The sequence below is a fragment of the Solanum stenotomum genome, chromosome 3, assembly GCF_019186545.1.
Source record: "Solanum stenotomum isolate F172 chromosome 3, ASM1918654v1, whole genome shotgun sequence".
Taxonomy (NCBI): domain Eukaryota; kingdom Viridiplantae; phylum Streptophyta; class Magnoliopsida; order Solanales; family Solanaceae; genus Solanum; species Solanum stenotomum.
Genome location: NC_064284.1, coordinates 11,307,108 through 11,330,825, shown reverse-complemented (window position 1 = coordinate 11,330,825; position 23,718 = coordinate 11,307,108). Strand labels below are relative to the sequence as shown.

At 34.2% G+C, this 23,718-nt stretch overlaps 1 protein-coding gene across 1 annotated transcript in view; it reads left to right on the top strand.

Annotated features, from left to right (window-relative positions):
- LOC125860634 (callose synthase 10) overlaps nt 1–23,718 on the top strand; it is a 56,541-nt gene continuing 32,823 nt past the window's right edge. The window contains exons 1-17 of the mRNA XM_049540635.1: nt 1–418; nt 5,297–5,394; nt 13,132–13,295; nt 14,088–14,211; nt 14,301–14,411; nt 15,292–15,417; nt 16,098–16,187; nt 17,747–17,844; nt 17,919–18,036; nt 19,924–20,052; nt 21,034–21,110; nt 21,261–21,345; nt 22,056–22,148; nt 22,269–22,371; nt 22,471–22,594; nt 22,676–22,859; nt 22,938–22,990. Coding sequence (XP_049396592.1) covers nt 211–418; nt 5,297–5,394; nt 13,132–13,295; nt 14,088–14,211; nt 14,301–14,411; nt 15,292–15,417; nt 16,098–16,187; nt 17,747–17,844; nt 17,919–18,036; nt 19,924–20,052; nt 21,034–21,110; nt 21,261–21,345; nt 22,056–22,148; nt 22,269–22,371; nt 22,471–22,594; nt 22,676–22,859; nt 22,938–22,990 — 1,985 coding nt within the window. The 5' untranslated portion in view covers nt 1–210. The remainder of the gene's footprint in view (nt 419–5,296; nt 5,395–13,131; nt 13,296–14,087; nt 14,212–14,300; nt 14,412–15,291; nt 15,418–16,097; nt 16,188–17,746; nt 17,845–17,918; nt 18,037–19,923; nt 20,053–21,033; nt 21,111–21,260; nt 21,346–22,055; nt 22,149–22,268; nt 22,372–22,470; nt 22,595–22,675; nt 22,860–22,937; nt 22,991–23,718) is intronic.

The window sequence follows — 23,718 nt, the reverse complement described above, 5'->3', positions numbered from 1 at the left end:
GCGTTAGAAGAAAAAGGTGAGAAAAATACTGAGAAAGAAAGAGAGAAGAAAATGAAAAACCAAAACATGACATTTTCACCGATTCATTTTATTTCCAATTAGATCTGAGACGTTTGAATTGAATTTGAACTTACTTTAGGATTCTACAAAAAGATAAGCTGATTGATTCGTAGAGTCCTAGGGTTTTGTTCTCCTTTTTTTTTTTTGAAGATGGCGAGGGTTTACGAGAATTGGGATAGGCTGGTACGAGCTACGTTACGGAGGGAGCAGCTCCGGCAGACCGGTCCCGGACACGGGAGGACACCTAGTGGTATCGCAGGTTCTGTTCCCGATTCGCTTCAGCGGACTACCAACATTAATGCGATTCTTCAAGCGGCTGATGAGATACAGGATGAAGATCCCAATGTGGCCAGAATTTGTAAGTTAAACGTGCATTTCAGCGTTTTTTTTGATTATCTTAACCTTTTTATTTTTTGTTTCTCTTCTATTGATTTGTTGTAGTTACTTATTTGTATTGTGAATGTGAAAGTTCCTATTGTTCATTAAGAGTGTTTGGTGTTCATTGGTGCATAAAAAAGAAACTAGGGAAGTGATAGGACCCACATGAGTGCTAGTGGGGCAACATCCGCAAATATCTCTTCTTCTCCTTCACTGAGTACGGTTTTTCTATTATGAAGTGCAACTTTCATCCTATCATTGGATGTTGAGTGAATGTTGGACCTTTACAGCACAGTATTTTCACAAAATTAATGTTAGAGATATACCAATGCTTAGATGAATGTGCCATTTTAAAAGACTGGAGATGATCAAGAATAATCACTTCCAACAAGAAGGTGATACTTGCCCAACAAATGATAAAATGGGAGAAGTCACATGAGATGGTTTTGCCTTGTCTTATGCAGACATCTATGTACACTAGTTCTTAGGTGTAAATATTATGATGATTGAAAAATGATAAAAGCAACACTTTTGTATTTCTGATTGTAAGTATTACTGGAATACATCCTGCGTATTCCTGTGTTTATAATACAAGTTACCTTTTCAAAAAAAAATAAAATGATAAAAGTGATATTACACATCGAGTGACATTAGGGGGGGGGGGGGATTGTCTTGAAAGACCTACTATCAATCACTAGATTTAGTATGAAACAAACCACAATAGATATAACGACTTAGTTATTGTTACTACACTTACATGGAGAATGTTCATCTGTCTAAAGGGGATAAGATAGGAGAAACCAGGGAGCATTAAAGGAGTCCTGGAGAGATGGAAACTTGTCCCAGCATGTATTTGGTGGACAATCTGGAAAGAGAGAAACAACAAGAGTTTTGAAAACCGGCAGAATAGCTTATAGAAGATCAAGATGGACTTTTCTATTTTTGGTGTAAACAAGATATATTAACTAGGACAGAAGACATCTTTGATGTGCTAGATTGTTTATAGGCAACAGTTTAGACTAAGACTATTTTATTCTGTAAGTTGTAACACTTTTGAAGGGGAACTACACTTTTGTTGTAGTATACCTGTGGATATATAGACTAAAGTTACCAGTTTCAAAAAACAAAAAAAAAACTGAAGTTTGTGTTTGTGTTACGATTTTTGCAAATCATACATTGCATGAAGTTGATGTTTGGATGCAATTCTTCAAAATTTGAAACATAACTTATACCCCACAATTTGATAGGAATTAGCAATTATCAAAACTTTTCTTGCTTCACCACATTCCTACAAAACAACATTTTATCAAAATTTTAAGATTTTTTTTTTTTTTGAAAATGACCCCTCACAACTTATAGAAGGACTTTCCAAGCATATAAAACTTTAAAAATATAAAGAGAATAGAAGGGATTTTCGATTTTCTAAGGGGAAGAAACGTGTAGTTTGTGTGGGTTAGGTAGTAAAGTTTTAGTGAAGTTGGGTTGGATTGTGAATTATAAACTTAGAGAATTTTTTTTTCCCTAAAAAAAGGTCCAATGGTCAAAGTTTCATTGAAATGGAGCCTTTAAACATAGACCGTCAAAATTTTATGATGTATTTGTTAACCATGTTGTCAGGGCCATCCCAATGTGGCTTATCATCCTCATAGAATGCCTCTCACCTCCACCAACAATAGGTATTAAGCAACTTTGTCTACCAAGGCTAGGACAGATGGGGAGAAATCACTTAATATTTTTGTCTCTGCTGGGTTTTGCACCTGAGATCTCATGGTTCTCAACCTACTTCATTGACCACTAGGAGACACACTTGGGTGCTAGATAAAAATGTAATATTTCGAGTAGAAGTTGAAGTACCTAGCAAAATTGACGTCCAAACATTTTTTTAATGACCGCGATGTCTGGACCAACTTTTGCGTACCTCGACTAATCTATGAGATGCTTGCCACCTCCCACCAGCAATAGGTACCCGTTAACTCTGTCCACCAAGGCTAGGACATATGAGAAGAATCACCTAGTTTTTTTTGGTCTCCACTTAGTTTTGAACCTCAGATCTCAGAGTTCTCAATCACTTTATTGACCACTGGTGTTCAAACATTGTTTTTTCAAATAAATAATAGGCATAACACATAAACATGCCTTTTAACTTGGCCTCAACTAACATCTATGTCCTCCAATTTTGGATGTGCACAAGTAGGCATTGGAACTTGTATAAAGTTGAACAAGTTGACACACACATCCCTCGTGGTGTCCTACGTGGTGTTCCACGCGAATTGCTACATAAGACGCATGTGTCTACTTGTTCAACTGTGTAAAAGTTTACGTGCATATTTGTGCACATCCAAGGTTGGAGATCATATATGCTAGTTGAGGTCAAGTTAAAAGGTATGTTTATGTATTATGTCTAAATAATATTTGCAAATACCATGCATGTCGAAATGGTACATTAGTTTAAAATGAAATTGACCTTAATTAAAAAAATAGTTACAAATGATTTGTGTAGGCAACTCGGGACCTCAGTTGGATTCAGGCATAGTCAGTTATTTGATATATGAATGATATGGTGTGCAAATGTTTATAGGATTGAGTGTTATGTGTTTAACTTGGGGTACTATTACAACAAGTCAACAATGCCTCAGTTCCAAAGAAGTTGGGGTTGGCTAATTGAATCCCCGCTTCATTTAAGCGATTTTGATATCCTTATCATATTAAATAAAATAAAGTGAAAAAATAAATCATCTATATTACTTTAAAAGCATGAAGGTTCTTAGAAATTTTGATTGGACTTTTTTCCCTTCAGTAAAAAACTGCTCTAGTGACCAAGTTGTCATTTACTATGTCATAGTGATTACATTATTTTTTTTTGTTGAGAAAACCGAAATTGCCATATATACAATTGACTTTTCTTTATTTAATTAGGTTTAGGGTTCTTTAAGTTTTTCTTTGTGTAGGAGTTTTACTGTCGAGTTGTTTTCTTAGTTGATGTGTGGTTATGTTATAAAATTTAGGATTCCTTTATTATCACTAATACTTATCACTTATGTTGTCTTCTCTCTTTGTTTCATTTTAGAATTTGCTTTAGGTATCTAGAATATAAATCAAGAAAGCTTAGAATAAAGAGGAGCATGACCACTATTATAAAAGAAGCCACAATTCTACATTGTTTATCATAAATATCAACACATAGGTCAGTTTCAAAAAAAATATCAACACATAGGTGAATTTTATTGTGATCCGAGGTAAGATTCTGTAATAGTAGATTGATATTTGTGTTTTTTTAATAAATAATTGCAGTGTCTTATTATACATTAAGAAAGTCACATTCTAAACTCATTTTAGGTTTAGAAGTCTTTTGTGTTTTTTATTAGAACTTAGGAAAAAAACACAAAATTATTAGCGTATTGTGTGTTGAGTTTTTTAATCCTTTGAAATAGAGTTCACATTGAAGGAAATTATAATTTAATTATTTTCCTAGTATTTTAAAAATTCAAAATCAACTAAAGTGTTGTTATACAATAGGAAAAGCAACCCTTCGGGGTGGCCAAGTGGTTTGAGCTTGGGACTTCCATGTTGGAGGTCTCAAGTTCGAAACCCCTTGCCAGCGAAAGCAAGGGGTTTGCCTTCCGGGTCGAGCTCGTCGCACCAGGTTTGCCTAGTGCGGGTTACCACTCCTATGTGGTTTGCAAGCTATTGCATAGGAGCGGGTTTTTACCCTGTGCGCACCCAAAGGGTAGCGGCTGCGGGTTTCCCGCGTCTTAAAAAATAAAATAAATAGGAAAAGCACAAAATCCCTTTGCAAAAAACTGTTCAAACTTCTTTTTCTCAGATATAAATCAAAATTAGGGTCCTTCCATGAATGACAATAATTGGTTTTTAATCACAATTAATAAAAGGATGTGCTTGAAAAGCTTGGTATAATTATTAGGAGACACAACTAACAATATTATACTTATATGAGTTGTAATAATATTTAAATTGTAGCTTGTAGTGAACTTATAATTCAAATATTGCTATATCTACTTTAAATTTTATTAATTAGCAACGGTCTTATGAGACACGAAAGAAGAGATCGAGTGATCTGCATTGGAGTTAAATGTATTTGTTGTTTGAGTATATGTTACTTATCAGTATTTTATTTTAGAATTTTATTCTATCAATGCACACATTATATATCTTTGTAAGACATGCTTTCTTCTCCTTTATTGGTCTAGATAAATATGATTAATTAAATGGAGTCACATCTATTTACTGGTATTTTCTATTTTACATAATTTTTTTTTGTAGTGTATACAATTTGTAATTGGCGCAATGCACACGTGCAACAAGCGCACATAAACTAGTATATATATAAATGTTTATGTGTATATAAATAACAACAACTACAACAATATTAGTATTAGAAGTTCTTTAATAAGTCAACCTATCCTCAACTATTAGATATCAATTATATTGATCTTTTTCTTTCATTGTACCCTATCTTTAGCTAAGTCTTCATTGATACCAAAGATAATGTTTGAAAATCCCGGGATTCAATTTTAGCTTCATTGTCTGTAGTTGTTTGTGTCTCCTTTTTGTAAGATGTTGTAACAGGTTTGATGTGGTTTCAATAAATGATAATAATCTAGAGAGCTACCCCCAATTTCTGGATCTTAACTTTGTTCTTGAATAAACTTAAGAAAATTTCAAAATTTTGATGCATTCCTGGTTGCTGTTACACACTTATGCACTGGATTTATTCTTTGTTTGGGTGAGCATAAATTTTAGTGGTAATTCATCTGGGCTTCTAATGCTTATCTTAATTTTAAAATTTCTTTTGGTTCTAGCTGTGATCTTTTTTCTGAGATTGTTTTTTTTGCTAAAGTATGTGAGCAGGCATATTCAATGGCGCAAAATTTGGATCCCAACAGCGATGGTCGAGGTGTTCTTCAATTTAAAACTGGATTAATGTCCGTTATTAAGGTATTTTTCAAGTTGAAAATGCTAATTATGGACCATTTTAATTTAAGGCACTTAGCTAAAATGCCGCATTGTTGAAGAAAGTTATTCATTTGGGACACGTGGTAGTGAATGTGTTTATATTTTACACTACAATTCCACAAAATCTATGAAATGATCAATCATGTATAATTTTCAATTTTTTTTTGGATAGATTAAAATATCAGAAGTAAATATAGAAAAGGAAGATAAAAAATGAACCTTCTGCAGCAAAATATTCTGATTGAAAAAGTGAGATCGAAGAAACTCCTGGATTGATCACTAACTAGTATACCTCTGATATATGGGAGTTTCCCTTATCCATAAAATTTTACTTAATCAAAAAAACGAGATTGAGGAAACTCTCAGATTGATTACTAGCCAGATACCAATAATAATTCTAGTATCACCTCTGAAAACTTGATTTTCATAACTGAGATTCACTCCTTTTAGTAGATCAGTCTAGTAAGATTCACCATCAGTCAATGAAGAAGGCATGCTTCTTCACGTGGTTAGCTACATTTTGATGGTACATAACATTAAAAAGCGTAAGGTTGTCTACATGTGCTGATGTTTTTTATGTAAGAGGCTGGTGAGGACGTGGATCATATTATGTTACGTTGCAAATTAGCCACAAGGTTATGGGAGGATATGTTTTCATGGTTTGGCGTCACTTGGGTAATGCCAAGATATGTGAAGGAGTTGATGCTCAACTAAAATAGTGGAGCTAGGAGAAGAAGGCATAAGATATGAAAATTGAAATGCTATTTCTCTTGCTCTAATGTGGGTCATTTGGAAAGAGAGGAATAAGAGAACTTTTGAAATGGTGGAGATAAGCTTTGCTCAATTGAGAAGTAGTAGTCTCCGATCCCTTATCTTCTTTTGATGCACCCGGGTAGTTCTTGTTTGTATAGAGAAGTGGGTGTTGATACACTCAAATCGCACCCTAACTATGGTGCAAAGCTATTGGAGTCAAATATAGAACCCAACAAGGTTGAGGTCGAATCCCACAGGGAATCTTGGGTGTCGTGTGAAAGATGTACTCGTATGTAATTTATTGACCAACTTAACTTTTACCCAAATTGAAAGTTTTTGTAATCAATTTGCTTTTCTTCATCAATTGATTCTGCAAAAAAAAAAAGTTTTTGTATTTCAAATTATGCATTAAAAGCAACAATTAACTAGGTAGGCATTTGGACATACAATTTTGTCTCGTGATTTGAAATTATGAGATGAAATCAACGTTTGGACATGCGATTTCATTTTGTGATTTCAAATCATGGGATGAAATTACAAATTCTCCAAAAAGCTTGATTTGGAAAATTTTATATCATGATTTCACATTTTTCAAATATAAAAATTAACCCACAAGTTTATATTTTGTAAATAAAATCCACCATTTTATACCTATGTAATTTTTTGCGAGAATACCAAAGTAATGATGATATATTCATGAAATATGAACATGATGATATAGTTACTAGATATTGACAATGTTCAATCTTATTAAAGAGTAGTAGTACACTACATCTCATACTTAATTTTATTTTTTTATTGAACTAATTTGATAAGTAAATATTGTATTTTTTTAGAATAGCATTGTGATAGTGTATTATGCTTTTGTCATGAACTTTTTCTTATTTGGTATAGTTGTACAAGGAATCGAGGCAATTGTGATAGTTATCGCAACTCATGGGATTTTTGTATTTATGAGCAAAACATACGACTTAAAAATCCAAATTGCATGTCCAAACAAAACTTCAACTTCATCTCATATGATTTCATATCATGATTTCATCTCACATGGCCAAAGGAACCCTAAGAGTTGCAACTAGTATGAGTTAAGGTCTTGGATTGCTTCCCTCACCTAGGTGTAATTCCTATTGGGTAAACTAAATTAGTTTGATTAGAGATTTTTCTCGTTAGGGTCGTCAATAGCTTAAACGCTTACTCAATATTTCTTAATATTGATTGGTCTAACTCAAAATCACTTTCTCAAGATGAAATAGTTGAAATTGGATAATTGATTAGTGACCCATGTTGGGTAATTGCTATCTCTATCTCAAACCCATTAGTTAAGCAATATCAATCTTTTGATTCACCTAATTTCTTGTTAGCTAATTTACCCAACCTTAGTTTATCATCCTCAAGGAAGAACTTAGGCAATTTGGGGATGAATCTATGTTTGCAACCACAAATTCACAAATTAAGCATGGAATTAGCTAAATAATTATCATCCCAATCATATTCAAGCAATCAAGTAGTTACCCATTAGGAATCACACACTAGGGTTGGTTTGCAACCCTAAAATCTAAGTTTAGCTACTCATAATAAAGAGAAATGAAAGAGAAATTGAAGAGAATATAAACATAATTATATTAAAATGAAGAATAAAATTGCAAACACTATTGTCTTCAACTTGTTCCTTGCTAAGATGGCAAAAGAGAGCATTCTACACTTGAGTAAAAACTAGAATGAATGAGAAAGATCCTAAACTTCAATTTAAGACCCGCTGAAATTTCGAAAAAAAATGCCCGCATTCCCGCGTGGGAAGTTTATGGCCTCGAACTGAGTTCATTCAAACCTCATTCTTCAGCCTCTAGACATGGGCTAGTTCGACAAACTAGTGTTTCTGTTGCAAGGCATTGCTAGTTTGTTGGCACTCTCAACAATTTCTTTTCTGGTTCTTCCTTTCTTTTTCAAGTCACTCCTTTTTCATCATATGATCATCCTTGAGTTCTCCTTTACCTGACATTCACCAAAATAAGGTAGTTTAGGCTATTAAGAGTCCGTTCCGATTGACTTAAAAAAAGTAGCTTTTAAATCGAAAAATAAAAAGTCAAACTTGAATGAGGGAAGACCTACTTTTGATTTTAAACTTTTTTAAAGTCATTTTAAACTTATGTTAAGTTATTTTTAACTTTGCCAAACACTTCCAAAAGCTAAATGACTTGAAAGTAGGAAACAAACTCTAAATCATTCTTAAGGAAGCGTAACCCACATGAAAAGGCATGAGTAAGTTGGTGATTTACCAACTTATCAGGTATCTTTTGGAGAAAACCATATTTTGTATGTGTCTCCTTTTTGGTATATGCTTGTGTGTGACCAAGTTGGCCTTTTTATATTATATATACACACACTTGTTTTTTGAAACGTGCGTTGCTCGTGATTAATAATTCAGAAAATATATGTTATAGTAAATAGTATTGCTTATTTTAGTGAAGGTTTGAATAATAAATTTAACACAAAATAATATTACAGGTTCATTTGTGAATGTTCAATGTGGATCGTCATATATATTTCTTTTTCACGCGAACCTATGAAGATGGTGAATGAAAATTTTAATTAGTTAAATGCAATAATGTATATATTTATTTCAATTTGAAAAAAGATATTTAGAAGCACATAACTACATCACAAGAGAAACTGTTAATAAAAACAATTGAATTTAGACTACATCATGTTAACTTCATATAGTGGAACATTACATACTAATGTATATATTAAGCAAAAAATTAATTATTATATCATCAAAATTATTTTCCTCAAGTTCTCGAGATTTTGGAACATACCCTCTTAGGATAGAGCGATTTACTTCATCAGAATAGTGGTACGTGATATTCCGCTAAGCTTCGAACTCACTAAACGACAAGAAATCATACAAAATTTTTAAAATTCAAGATGAAGAATAGTAGAAGATTAAAAAAAATGTGGTATGAGAAGAAGCCCCTCTATTTATAGTAAACAAATGGTAGTATGAAAAAGTGTTTTTTTGTGTCTTATCTGAAAAGTCATAATCTTTCCGAGAAGTCACAACACTTTGAAAAAGTCACAACTATTTGGAAAAGTCACAACTCATCGAAAAATCACAACCCTTTGAAAAAAGTCACAACCTAAGTTGGGGATATTATAGTAATTTAACATTCTAAGTTAGGAGTTCCTGCTTTTAAGGTAATATATATATATGAAAACCATGCTTGATCACCCCCCCCCCCCCCCCCCCCCCCCCACCCAAAAAAAAAAATAAAGTAAAAGCGATTCTCCATGATTAATAGTTGTACTCACTTCTTCGACTGTCCCGTTTCAAAAGATTCATTGGACTAAGTACTTGTTTTTGATTGGAAGAATTTATCAATTGAAAGGTTGGATTCATGCTCCTTACTTGTTGGTATACCATAAGGCTTGATATCAAAGGGTTTGGATTTTTATTAGTTGTGTGATATTATTTTTGGTTGTAGTTGCAAGATAATGTGGTAAATTTATCACTTTGCTTTGCCAGCTTTGTGTTGTCGTTTTTAGATTTATAACGCAAGTGCTTGCGTCACAAGTTATAGTGTACAGATGAATACATGATCATTCTCACATAGAATTGTTACCCAATATCTAGCAAGTACAAACTTCAAATTTTATGAAAACTATGAAGGGTTAACTTAGGCTAATATAGTAGCAATTATACAAGCAGACAAATTAAGGATTAAAGTACACATTTAATTGAAGCTAGGTCATGTGCCTCTTGATATTTCAGTTTGGACTATGCCATCTAATCTTCCTATATATTTAACTAGCGTTGGCCATGGATTTAGTTGAAACTTGAATAAATGAGTTTTTGAAATTGTCTTAAGAAACAGTTTTTGGAACTTGAAGTTGTGTTTAGACATGCATTTTACTTGAAGTTTTATGAGTGGAAGTGAAATTTTTCCCAAAATCTGGTCTAGTTCAGTTTTTTGAACATGAAATGTTTTGAAGATAAATTTTCAAAAACTGACCAAATTTCATGAATAAACAAATGTTTTCAATTTTATTTTGAAACGCTACTTCCAAAATCTATGGCCAAACATGAGCTATCATGCGATATTGTAGAAGTCACAATCATTCAAATTCTTAGTGCCTGTTTGGATTAGCTTATTCTTAGATGCTTTTGACTTTAAAGCACTTTTTTAGTTTTGGTGGTGTTTGGAAAGGTTAAAAAGTTCTTTTAAGCACTCACTTTTAGGCCAAAAAAGTTTACAAATAAGCCAAAAGCCAAAAGCCAAAAGTAGGGTATACTTATGACTGATAAATTACTTTTTATTAGCCCATCCAAATAGGCCCTTAGTGCTATGCCAAATGAACCTAATTTAACAAATCCTTTATGATATCCTATATTCTCATGGACCGTGACTCATAACCAAGTAAGATGCTCTAGTAACTAACTCTAATTTGAATGCTTGTGGTTTGCAAGTACCCAATCTAAGAACAAGTCAAATCAATCATCTCAAGCAAATAACATTCAAAATAAACTGATCAACTCAATGCGTGAATCCAAGTTCCTTTGAATTGCCAACCAATTTAATTGGTGGCCGAGCAATTACATTATTAGGATTCAAAATTGGACACACAATCCAACTTCCAATACATTAATACTTAGAAAGAAGTAGTTCATAATCCAAATTACAGACCAGCTTGAAAAAAGTGCATCAACAACAAAGGATATTTTTTCTTTTAAGGAACAAAGAAAATCATACAAAGGTTTTGAACTTGGAGAACTAAAGTGAGAAGAAAAGGTTGAAGGAAAAAAAGATAAAGAGGAAGAAAATAGTGAAGGATAAGTCTCCTACTGATAGTTTTCCAAGCTCTTTTTTTTGATGAAGAGCTTTCCAAGCTCGTTTTTCCTTCAAAATATGCTTGTCCATCCCATTTTCCTTTTTTTTTTTGAAATAGATAACTTTTTATTCACGCAAAAGAACTCGTCAAAATCGATGAGGTGGGATGTACAAACCCCCAGGGGGTGCCATCATACTCAAAATCCAAAAAGACAAACTTTCAAAAATTTACAACTGGCTTATAAACTCCACAAGGCTATCTACTTCCCCAACTAAATTTTGCTTACACCAAAAATACAAAAGTCTAAGACATCTCATCTTGATTTCCTGTGAACTGCTAACCTTTCCTTCATAACATCTCTCATTCCTTTCTTTCCATAGAGTTCACCATATGCAAGCAAGGATGTTTTTCCACCAATCTTCCTTTGATCCTCTCGTTCCAATTCCTTGCCAGTGTCCCATTTTCCTTAAAAAAGACATCCTTTAAGTGGCCTAGTGGTTAGTGTAGTAGATTGAGAACCATGAGGTCTCATGTTCAAATTTCAGTGGATGCAAAAAAAAACACTAGGTAATTTCTTTCATCTCTCCATGCCTTGGCGGATAGAGTTATCCGGTACGTGTGCTAGTTGGATGTTACAAGTACCCAGTGAAACTAGTGCATGAAAGTTGGTTAGGACTCCAGAATTATTAAAAAAACAACATCTCTTAAGTGTTCTTAGATTTTAATTTAAAGATCCATCCTAGTGGCAATTCTGAACTTCCACAACAACTGGGCACTAAGGTGTGAAGAGTTTGTTGCCTAGGGATGGCAAGGGAGTGAGAGTTTCATCGAAAGGATTCTCCACCTGCCACCTTGAGGTTGGGGGTTGGGTCACCAGAAAAGCAATCTTGGAAAAAATCACTGATGAACTGGGCAGTGGATATGGGGATGAGTTCTACCATATCAAAAAATAGTTTACTCAGAGTCACCTGCCTGTGCCTAGGTACCCAAACCCAGAGCCTAGGTGTTGTAATCTTCAGAACCTCAGACACCCAAGTGTGTGGACAAGTGGTCAATGAAGTGGGTTGAGCCACTTAAAACACTCAATTTAGTATATCCTTTATATTTTATATTTCTATTTCTATTTATTTATACTGTATTAAAAGCAAGAACTCCAACAATAACTAAGCAATGAATTATAGGGGATGGAGGAGAAGGTATATTTAAGAGGTGTAATTAAGAGATTTTAAGAGTGACATTTTTATTTTTATCACAATTGATTTTAAAAGGAGAAAAAACATAAATGTAATAAGTAATTTGAGGCCATAGAAAACTGCCACACCACCTTATCTATATCTAAGTTTTATATTATAAAAAAAAATTGATTTTAAAAGGAGAAAAAACATAAATGTAATAAGTAATTTGAGGCAATAGAGAACTGCCACACCACCTTATCTATATCTAAGTTTTATATTATAAAAAATAGATATAAATGTTTTGGGATATTGATTTCACAACTCTCAGTCTGCACACTGTAGTAATCATAAGAAAACTTATATCCATTATTCATAGAAACTTATACTTTATTTTTTCATTTAAAACTTAAATTATTGGTTTATTAATATTGACATTATTTTAAAACACAGTGTACTACATTATTTGTTATTCACGTGCATCAAAACTAGTATATATATATATATATATATGAAAAAAGTTAATAACCTGCTATAGCAGGTCAATGTTATCTGATATTGCAAAAAAGTGTATAAGTGATACACTGACAGCGCGTCAACGTTAAACTCACCTCCATTATGCCATTATGAATCCCACATAGTATTTTTTTTTTTTTTTTTGAAAAGGTTAGTAAGTTATATATTCAAAAGTGGAACAACTTAGCACTAAGGTGGTGCAGAGGCCGTATACATATTTGGAACCCCTCTATACAGAACAAAAAGAAGTGTCCTACTGTGGAAGTCTTATCCTTGTAAAGATTCTATGTAATTTATCATGGTATTTTCATCCTTTACATTCCGCATATTACACCAAAAAGCCAAAAAATTCCCACCTATTCTTATATGTGTAGCAGTAAGCAGTTAACCCTTTAGCATGTCCTGTATCCTTTGAGTGTGATGAAGTTTGATTGGAATTCAATATGTGCAGCAAAAACTTGCCAAAAAGGAAGGAGCTCGGATAGACCGTAATCGTGACATCGAACGCTTATGGGAATTTTATCAGCAATACAAAAGGCGGCACAAAGTGGACGATATTCAAAGAGAGGAGCAAAAATGGCGTGAATCTGGAGCAGTTAGTGCTAATATAGGAGAGTATGTTTCTGTTACTCCTGTATCTGAGTGTTACTTTGCATACTTTGTATTCGTCTTTGGTGTATTTTGCAGTAAGGAGTGATTGGTTTGCTGATTCAGTTGCTCAAGATTGTTCTTGTCTGAGAGATGAAATTAATCTTCTTTTTAAAATTAAATCGGGTTGTAAGAATCTTGTCAAACTTTTCATGATAATGATGTGAATTTAAGGCTTGAAACGTCTGATACTGAAACATTTGATTGCAGCATTATGCATCATAGGAGGGATTTTCTATCATTCATCAGGAATCTGTTTTTAATCTTTGTAGTATGCACTACTAAATATCCATAGAGAAAATAGTAATATGTCATTAAATCTTGTCAGCTTAAATTGTCGTTTATAGCCTTGAAGATATTCTGTAGTTTCATGTGACATTCTGCAGCATTCAAACTCAGACACTTGTCATTGTTTGCCTTGGTGTCCTTTCAGTGGGTTGGTTAATGTTTAGGAATCATAGTAAAAGTGGCTTGGTCTGCTGAGGCATCTTTTCTGTCCATCTTCTATTTACTGCAGTGCTTTGAGACAGATGTCTCTCATTAACTGACTGAAGCTTTCTTCCAGTTGGCTAGCATATTCACTTTCAGCATATAATCTATATCATTATCAAAATTGCGACAGCATTGAATTTTTATTGATGAATAGTCATTTTATTATCCCAGAAGTTGGGGGTGGAACTTAGATTTTCTGTTGATCCTTGCTTGCTGTTTTTGTAAACAAAAAAGCTTCACCCATTATTTTTCTTTTATTCTTTCTAGGTTGGGACTTAGATTTTCTGAAATGAGAAAGGTATTCGCTACCTTGAGGGCTGTGGTTGAAGTGATGGAGTATCTGAGCAAAGATGCAGCTCCTGATGGTGTGGGACGGCTTATAATGGAGGAGGTAATATTTCCTTTCATTTTTTTGTATTTCTGTCTGTGTATAGTCTGGGACTAGTTTCCTACTTATGACTTCTTTCATGGTTTGGTCAGTTGAGAAGGATCAAGAAATCTGATGCTACTTTATCGGGGGAACTTGCACCATACAATATTGTTCCTCTAGAGGCACCATCGTTGACCAATGCTATTGGTTTCTTCCCAGAGGTAAGAATGTTGATTTTACCTTTTATTGTATGACCACTTTGCAGGAAGATTTCCCATTCTGCTTTTATCACTAGTATCACATAAACAACTTCATCTTCTTACTCCTTGTGTTGCAATTTGTTTGATTCTTTACCTTAGACAACAATATCTTCCATCTTTGCCAAAATGCAAAATATTTTTACCTTGATGTGCGATCTACTCAACAATTAACCACTTTTACTCACTACTATAATTTGAAGCATATATCTAGGTAGCTCCTATATCCATTTGGAACTTTCTTAGTTTCTATGCTAGTCATACCAGAAAAGGGTTGTGTTACGTAGGTACTTGTGTGCAAATATATTCAGGCAGACTCGGTATTTATTTGTTTATGCCTATTTGTTTGTCAAATTTATCAATCTCCTAACCATTCCCCTTTTATCAGTTCATCTTTAGCTCCAAGTTCTATTCTGAATTGTGGCCTTATTTTTTATTTGGTTGTATGACCTGATTTTATTCCCGTCTCTCTTCATTGAGGGTTCCTTACAACAGGTTTGTGAATACCAGTGCCTTCTTCCATTGCTTAGAACCTATTTAATGTTAGAAGAATCTGACACTACTGAAGCTGATAAGGACAAACTGCATGTTATTCTTGTCACCTGTATAATTGGCCTTCTGGTTAATTTAAATTAGTTTCTGAACTTGAGTATTGAGTGTTAGGTTTCCTTTTATTTTGGGACTACACTTCTTTGCTGCAGTTGGAGGTTCATCTATTCTTCAATATGTCTATATGCTTGGCTGCATTTGAAGAATAATCTATTCTTCAATATTTCTACAGATCCGTTATATACATTCATGTATTGTGTCAGAGAGAAATAATTGTACTGGGAAACATATGCAGGTTCAGGGTGCCATATCAGCAGTTAAGTACACTGAGCAGTTCCCTCAGCTACCCGCTGGTTTTGATATTCCTGGACAGCGGCATATGGATATGTTTGATCTTTTAGAATATGTCTTTGGCTTTCAGGTTGGTGCTTAATATCATTTTGAGATGCCTTATTTCTAATTTTTCTATGTAAGACACTCAAAATGAATTTGTGAGCTTCACTTTACCAAATTTAGTATTTGCAATTTGATTAGTGATCTTCTCTTATTGGCTATTAAAAAAATGTCTCATATATCCTGCCTTCCGAAATACATTGTAGGGCATGTATAAATATGAGGCATTACTTTTGTTCTCTAACAAAACCAAATACTGTCATATTGCATAATTCCTTGTTGCAACTTTGCAAAATTTCCTTCATCAGATAATATTGGTAAGTAGTCAAATTTCAAGATATTTGTACTAGTGGAATGCTTTAGCAGAGCTTTGACCGTCACGAGAACTTCTTTAGCTGTAAAAAGTGTTCTTATGGGAAAAGTTGGTAATTTCGATTCCACGGAGGCCTCGTGGTTTTGAGTTGGGTTGCTGCTCCTTTGGCACAACATTCTTGCTAAACCAGTCTCACTGGAACTGCATAGGATTGTATTTTGTACCTCTTTATGCAAGTTGCAGATGGAAGTGACCAACTGTAGGATAGCCAAAGCCAATTATGTAAATTTGACCTTTAGCTCTAGTGGTTTCATGTCCTATAACTTTAGTTCTAACCTGCTACTATGTTGAATTGTGTCACTATTCTTGCTGATCTGGATTTTTCTTATGTGCAGAAAGACAATGTAAGGAACCAGCGCGAGAATGTCATCCTCATTGTTGCAAATGCCCAGTCACGACTTGGGATACCTGTTGAGGCAGATCCAGTGAGTTTTTAATAGTGCTTGAATTTTCAATTTTTTCTTTTGATTAATACAAGTCTTCAGTTTATTGAAGGGGTAAAAGCTCCGTGTACAATTTTATATACAAAATAAGAGTTATATGGAAATGTTTAGGAGATTTGCTCGCTAGGGGTCGTTTGGTAGAATGTATTAGCAAAAATAATGCATGCATTAACTCTGTGTATTAGTAATACATTGTTTGGTACATTTTTTCATGCTATGTATAACTAATGCATTAGTTATACACTCTATTGTGTTTTAAGGTGTGTATTAGTATTACTAATACCATGAATTTCTAGGTATTAGTAATGCATGTATTAGCATAGTTAAAAACCCTATTGCCTCTCAAAATCTTTTTTACTTCTTTTCCACCATAATTGTGAAGGGTATCATTGTAAATAAATATTCTCATGCAATGCATGCCATTTTTAATACACCAAACTAAACAATGCATAAGAAATTATCTATGTGTAATTAATGCAAGCATTACTAATACACTTTATTTAGCATTATTCTTATACACTCTACGAACATTATTCTTTATTTCTCGACTAGATATCCCATAGTTGACTGATAATCAAGAAGGTGAAGTCAGCCATTTTCAATATATTACTTTCAATTTTTTTCCGTCTTTCATCATGTCTTGCTTATTAATATTGATAATTCCTTGGATATCTATTATATTTTCAACCATCTAACCACAATTATAAAGCTGTCTTAGCTTGCTTTTGGACATGGTGATTTAAAATCATGACTTCATATAGCGATTTGGGATCATGTTCCGATATCTTGTTTATGAATTATGGTTTGCTCATTTGGTAAGATCGTGTAAGAATTGGGTATATTTGATAGTTTTCACAACTTGTAAGTTTTTCATGTTTATGTAAAAAAATACAACTTAAGAAATCCAAATTGCATGTCCAAACAATACCTCAACTTCATATCAATTTGACTTCATATCATGATTTCAAATTATGGTTTCATATCATATGTCCAAACGGGCCCTTAAACTCTTTTTCTATTTATGTTTGAATAAGCATATGGGACATTGTTCTTATGATGACTGAGATGTCACATGGTAGAATCGTCATATGAACTTCGAGTGGATGCATTTGAGCATATTCCCGTTTCAAATGTATCTAGAAGAATTGCTGTGTCACAGCCTTAAGATGAGTAACCATCGTCATTAACTCCCTACTAGTTTCTCTTTTTAGCTGTATATGCGTCAACCTTCTAGATTACGTTGACATCTTGCCTTCCTTAAATATTGCAATAATTGTTGTGAGCGTGTTGGTTGAAAGAGTTTTGGTGAGGTTCTGATAAAGGTCTACTTACGAGTCAAAGTTCATTCTGATGGTGGGCTGCACTATCTTCTATACAAGCCATTCTTTTCCCTTGAAGACTTAATAGGAACCTTAAGCTGATACTCTCTAATGGTCAATGTAGTTGAAAGTGGCATTATAGTTTATATACCAAATTGTACGTGTCCCTTCATTTACAGGGGTAAGTTTAACACTCCAAATTATGTGCTTTTTCTCTGACAGAAAATAGATGAGAAGGTTATCACAGAGGTGTTTCTGAAGGTCTTGGATAATTACATCAAGTGGTGTAGATACTTACGCATTCGGCTTGTGTGGAATAAGTTAGTTCTGCTACTTTGTTATATACAGTGCTTATGTAATTCACAATCTATTCTCATTTCAATCATGTCAACAGATTAGAAGCCATTAACAGGGACAGAAAGCTTTTTCTTGTTTCACTCTACTTCTGCATATGGGGTGAAGCTGCAAATGTCCGTTTCCTTCCTGAATGCATCTGCTATATATTCCACCATGTAAGTCTGTCTCTATTTTCTATTTCTTTTGCTATTTGATTAGGGTTTCAACTGGAGCTATTTGTTGTCTGATATGCTGTTTTGTGGGAGATAGTTGCCCCGCTTGGGAATTCGTGGCTGTCTTTTCTAGTGGTGATTTGCTAAATAGATTATTGACATACTTAGTCCCAGCATAAATTCGTGAAATCAAAGATAATAGATATATTTTCCAAAATTAAACTACTCAAGTATTACATTGTACACAGGTTGACTCAAATATGATAATACTTATTAAGATGTAAATTTCTGATATTCTATTACTATGTGTAGTAGCTGAAAGGTGCGGTTTCAAAACCATATAAATCATGTTTAGTTGATGAACTATTTGAGTTAGACGAACCTATGATTTGTAACTTAGACTGTTTCAATGAACCTGAAGCATGAGAGGCTTATGGTCTCTTCAAAATAATACCGTAATGTGAATGCTGCCAGTCATTGTAAGACATAGGATCTGGTATGACACTTGATAGCTGGAGTGACTATACTATCTATCCTGTTTGGAACTTAAATATTATGTAGTATTCATGGTTAAGGTCCTAAGCTTTTTTCCGGCGTTCCTTGGTTGAGGTAGGATCTAATTTCTTTTGGCATTCATGACAGTCAAAAAGATGGTGCTGAGATCTGCCCTTTATTTTCCCACTTCTATTCTGCACTGCCCTTGAGACACTTGTTGGATGCCCATTACAACTGTGTCGTGCTGTCACAATTCTTTCACTTTGTAGTAAAGTGTCTAAATCACCACCTACTATATGTTCAGAAATCCGTAAGGCAGTTGACTTGGGGTTTCTCTTCCTTTCTGTGTTCGTTTTCTTGTGTTCTTGTTGATAATGTTTGGCTAATGGTTTTTCTCCCCAGTCTTCTAAACCCTCTTTCTTGGTTCTCTCTCTCCTTTCCTTCGGAAAATAGATGTGTTCTCATTTTCTCCAATACTTAGCATCTTGTGTTTATTTGGAAGTCAACGGATATCCTCTTATCTTGAAGTGCATTCCTTTAACACCTCTTGGTTATGTTTCTACTTTTCATAAGTGAGACTGCTTCTCTTAGTTGGTTTGCCTGCCTCTCTTCGCGCTGGGATAGTAGTTCTTCTGAATGCCAAAGGTCTTTTATCACATTTTTGAACCAAAATCTGTGCCTCTCAGTGTTCTATTTGATTGTATTCATCACTTCATCAAAATATTCTAAGAAAAGTAATTCCTTGGATTTTTTGATAACAAAGTGGCAAATACATTAAGATATTGCTCATATATATTGCAAGCCCATTCAACTTGTTTGCACTTATTGATTGTGCAAGACATGTGTCTTCATTTTCAATGTGCCATTTACATGATCACATGCTTCACATAGCCAAAGTGTTTATATGCTCCTTCTACTTAATAGTACTTGCCCTCATACTTCAGTTACCTACTTTTCATAAGTTCATAGCATTTGTACTCTCACTTAGTAAACTGGCTTGACCGACTGTGAAATCTGTCACGAGTCCAGTTTTCTTGTGTCCTAATGGACAGTCTTGGCGAACACGAGTGGAAATATGTTGTTGAGTGCATGATAATTGGTGCTTAGTTGTCGTAGGATAGTTTATTCTGACTCTAAAGTATTATCGACCTTTCTGCTTTTGTCATTGTGATGTCAGTTTGAAATATTTAAGATAAATGTTAGGATGAGATTATTATAAGGATGTTATAGTGTTCTTTTTCTTTTCGCGAAGCAGTGTCCAGCACCAGTTATCTCTCCCTCTACATAACACGTGGACTCCAAATCGGGGCCACAAGAAATATTTGAATATTTATCTTGATGGTTCACATGTTTTTTTTTTTTTGTTGAGAAAACCTGTTATTTTGAATTGTGCAGATGGCTAGAGAATTAGATGCAACTTTGGATCATGGAGAAGCCAGTCCAGCCCCAAGTTGTGTGGGCGAGGATCCGTCTGTGTCTTTTTTGGAACAAATTATTCGTCCTATATATGATATAATAGTATCGGTGAGACCATTAATCACATTTTATCCCGTTACTCCATTAACTTTAATTCACTTCTGTACTTATAACTACTGTTTGAGTTATGAATAATACTTGATAAGAACTGTGGTTGTGCGCCATGAAGATGAGATGATCTTGGCTTGCTTGCACAATCAAAGTTGGAGCGCTATAAACTGAAAGAATTTGGTGAAGTTTGAATAGCTTAGCTATCCCATGAAAGGTAGTATGTGTGATTAACCTATTAGTTCCCCAGCCTGTGGTAGGAAAATGCTTGTGCGTTCAGTTGTGAATACTTGCCATATTATGTTTCCATTTCCCTCGTTAAAAAAAGATAAAAAAAGTATTCTGCAATATCATCAAGGATCTCAATGCAAATGAATAATGTTTGCCTTTTAATTTCTGACTTTTGTATGGTACCCTTCGTTCTGTGCTCCTATGGTGCAACCGTGGCAAATAATAACAAAATATATGCATTTTAGACCGAACACCAACTCCCCACACTTTCTTGCTCATCATAACCAATATCAACTATACTAAGGAGTATCTGATGCTGTGTTACTGTATTGTAACCTCAGTGGTCTATCTTTTTGCATTGTCAAACCTTTTGGTTTGTGGATAGTGGCAATTGTAGCCACATTCTTGTAATGGCTGTAGATCTTGTTCAGAAGGGTGTGGTGAATCCTTGTTAGGCAGTGCGTGATGTTTTACTAGCAGACCAGTAGTTTTTGTGTATGTGCAGCTTATTGAATTTGCATCTTCTCAAAATATTTGAAGTGTCATTTGATATCTTTTTGGCAAATTGGTTGAGGAATGTGTTAGTTTGTTCTGCAGTGGTGTTTCTCTTCATAAAATGTTTAGAATGCTATCTTGGTATCTTGTAATATTTCGGTAAATTTTATGCTTGTTCTGTGAGTTGTGTACTTTTCTTTAACCTATTTACCAATGTTTATTCTTTCTGGCATGTTTTTTTTTTTAAATCTGCAGGAAGCTGCAAGAAACAATAATGGAAAAGCTGCACACTCGAAGTGGCGGAATTATGATGATTTTAATGAATATTTCTGGTACATTCCTTCTTAATGTGCAATTTGAATTTAACCTGTACATTCCTTCTTAATGTGCAATTTGAATTTAACCTGTACATTCCTTAATGTGCAAAATGAGTTTATCCCCATGGAATTGGATCTCATTCTTTGTTACTGATGCTTATCCAGGTCACCTGCTTGCTTTGAGTTGAGTTGGGGGCCTTTTAAGAAGGAATCCTCATTCTTGCGGAAGCCTCTTAAGAAAGGCAAAAGGGTTGGTTTTACTGTGTACTAAATTTGTCTTGACTTATGAGTTGGTTAATTAGATGCTACATATACAATATCTAGAGTAGAAATTTTTTTTCACATGTCCTTCCGATGAAGTGTTACATAGTCTTCTGGTTTGTTTCTCTATGGGTATTTTCTAGTTTTTCATTTTTTGTCTTGAATTGGTTACTATTTGTATCACTAATGACTAGAATGTGAAGCGTGACAACATTACTGTGTAATCTGGTAATAAAGACACGATGGGCCGTCTCACATGATGGAGTGTCTCTTTGGGTGTAGTTGATTTTAATGACAAACTGAAACATTCTATTTTATTCTCTAGATTTGTTACATATATAATAATTTCGATTTAGTTTTCTGCGCATGGTGAGGAAAGTTGTTTCTTAAATCTTCCTACCTATTTCTTGATTGTGGATTGTGTTAAGACTGCTTTTGGCTCATCACTGAATTTGATGAAGTTTAGGATGAGTCCTAAAAGGGCTTTCTGGGGGCATGAATATTTGGGTGTTCTGAGAGATTAACTAATGTTTCTCATGCCGTTCCTGTGTGCCGTTGAATCAATTTGACCTGCGTTATGTTTGTTTTAGTTTTTTCCACATTATATATCCCCATTTCCTCAATATTAACTGTACTATGCTGTTCTCATTTTTCTTAGTTTTAATTTTGTCCTCTTTTGTTCTTCCTCTGAACCGGCAGACTGGAAAAAGCACATTTGTTGAGCATCGGACTTTCCTTCACTTGTACCGAAGTTTTCATCGTTTGTGGATCTTTTTGGTTGTCATGTTCCAGGTTATCTTCGTTCTTCTCATGCTGCTTATCCACCAAGTTTTTTGTTTTGTTTTGGCTTATCCACTAAGTTTGATCTACAACATTAAAGGGTTTTTATTGTCTTTTTCCTCTACTGTTCAGGCATTAACAATCATAGCCTTCAGCCACGAGAAAATCAATCTTGACACTTTCAAGAAACTGCTTAGTGTTGGCCCTACATTTGCTGTTATGAATTTCATAGAGAGTGAGTTGGCAGCTGTGCTATTGCTCTTATTTATTTTTTAGTCTTTTCTTTTCTTCTGCTTTCTTTCTTGTTTACTGTGTCATCTCGCTGCTTCTTTAGGTTTCTTGGATGTGCTTCTCATGTTTGGGGCTTACAGTACTGCAAGAGGCATGGCTATATCAAGGATTGTTATCAGGTTTTTTTGGACCGGTGTGAGCTCAGCATTTGTAATATATGTCTATCTGTAAGTCTTTTTCTTCTAGGAGTTATTGTTCTTCTTGTATTTTCTCATCAAAGATTGCTATCTGATGTTATCACAATACAGGAAACTTCTACAAGAAAGGAATACAAACAAAGACCCCTTTTATTTCCGCCTTTATATCCTGGTTCTGGGTGTTTATGCTGGCATACGGATAGTTTTTGCGCTCCTGACAAAGCTACCTGCCTGTCACAAACTATCAGAAATGTCTGATCAATCTTTTTTCCAATTTTTTAAGTGGATCTATCAGGTATTCTTCTATATATTATCAGACTTTATTCCCACTAAGCTCCTCTCATTTTGTTTGACATATTGATTATATTTTCAGGAGAGATACTTTGTTGGCCGTGGTCTTGTTGAGAAAACAACTGACTATTTACGGTTTGTTCTTTGTTCTTTTAACATTTCAGCTTTTTGATTGGGGAACAGTTGTCTTGATTCTCGTTTAATACTAGTGCAATATTTTGTTAAATGGATGATTTCATCAATGGTTTCAGTTACTTCAGTCGCCATTGGTACACAACAAGAGACCACAAGTATAATAACACACTGAAGATGTGAATTTGTTGCGCTGACTATGGTTATTGTTGTAGTTATGATTCCCAATCCTTTATGTAATCTGTGTCTCTGGTTCAATTAACTACTTAATAACAATCTTAAGTTACTTGGGACTCGGGTGTGGATGTACGAGACAGGTGCAAATTTGTGTTATCAAAAGGCAAAAGTGCAAAAACGTTATAAAGTCTATTGGGACTTTAAGCACAAAGCACAAATAAAGTGTGAACTTTAATGAAAAAAACATGAATGGAGAAAACATACAAGTATATATGTTTAGTTCAAGACTTAGTCCAAAGAATACACGCTCGAATAACAAATATATACAACAACAATAACATATCAGTGTAATCCTACAAGTGCGGTCTAGGGAGAGGGTATCGTGTACGCAAACCTTACCGATACTTTGAACGAATAACAAATGCATGGACAATGAAATTGAAAAAAACTATGATTAAGTGAAATTTCAATTGTTAGAATAGCCTCTTTAGGAAACTCTCATTGGGAAGGAAAAATATGAAAATATGATAGCCTTGATGACAACAATAAAGTGC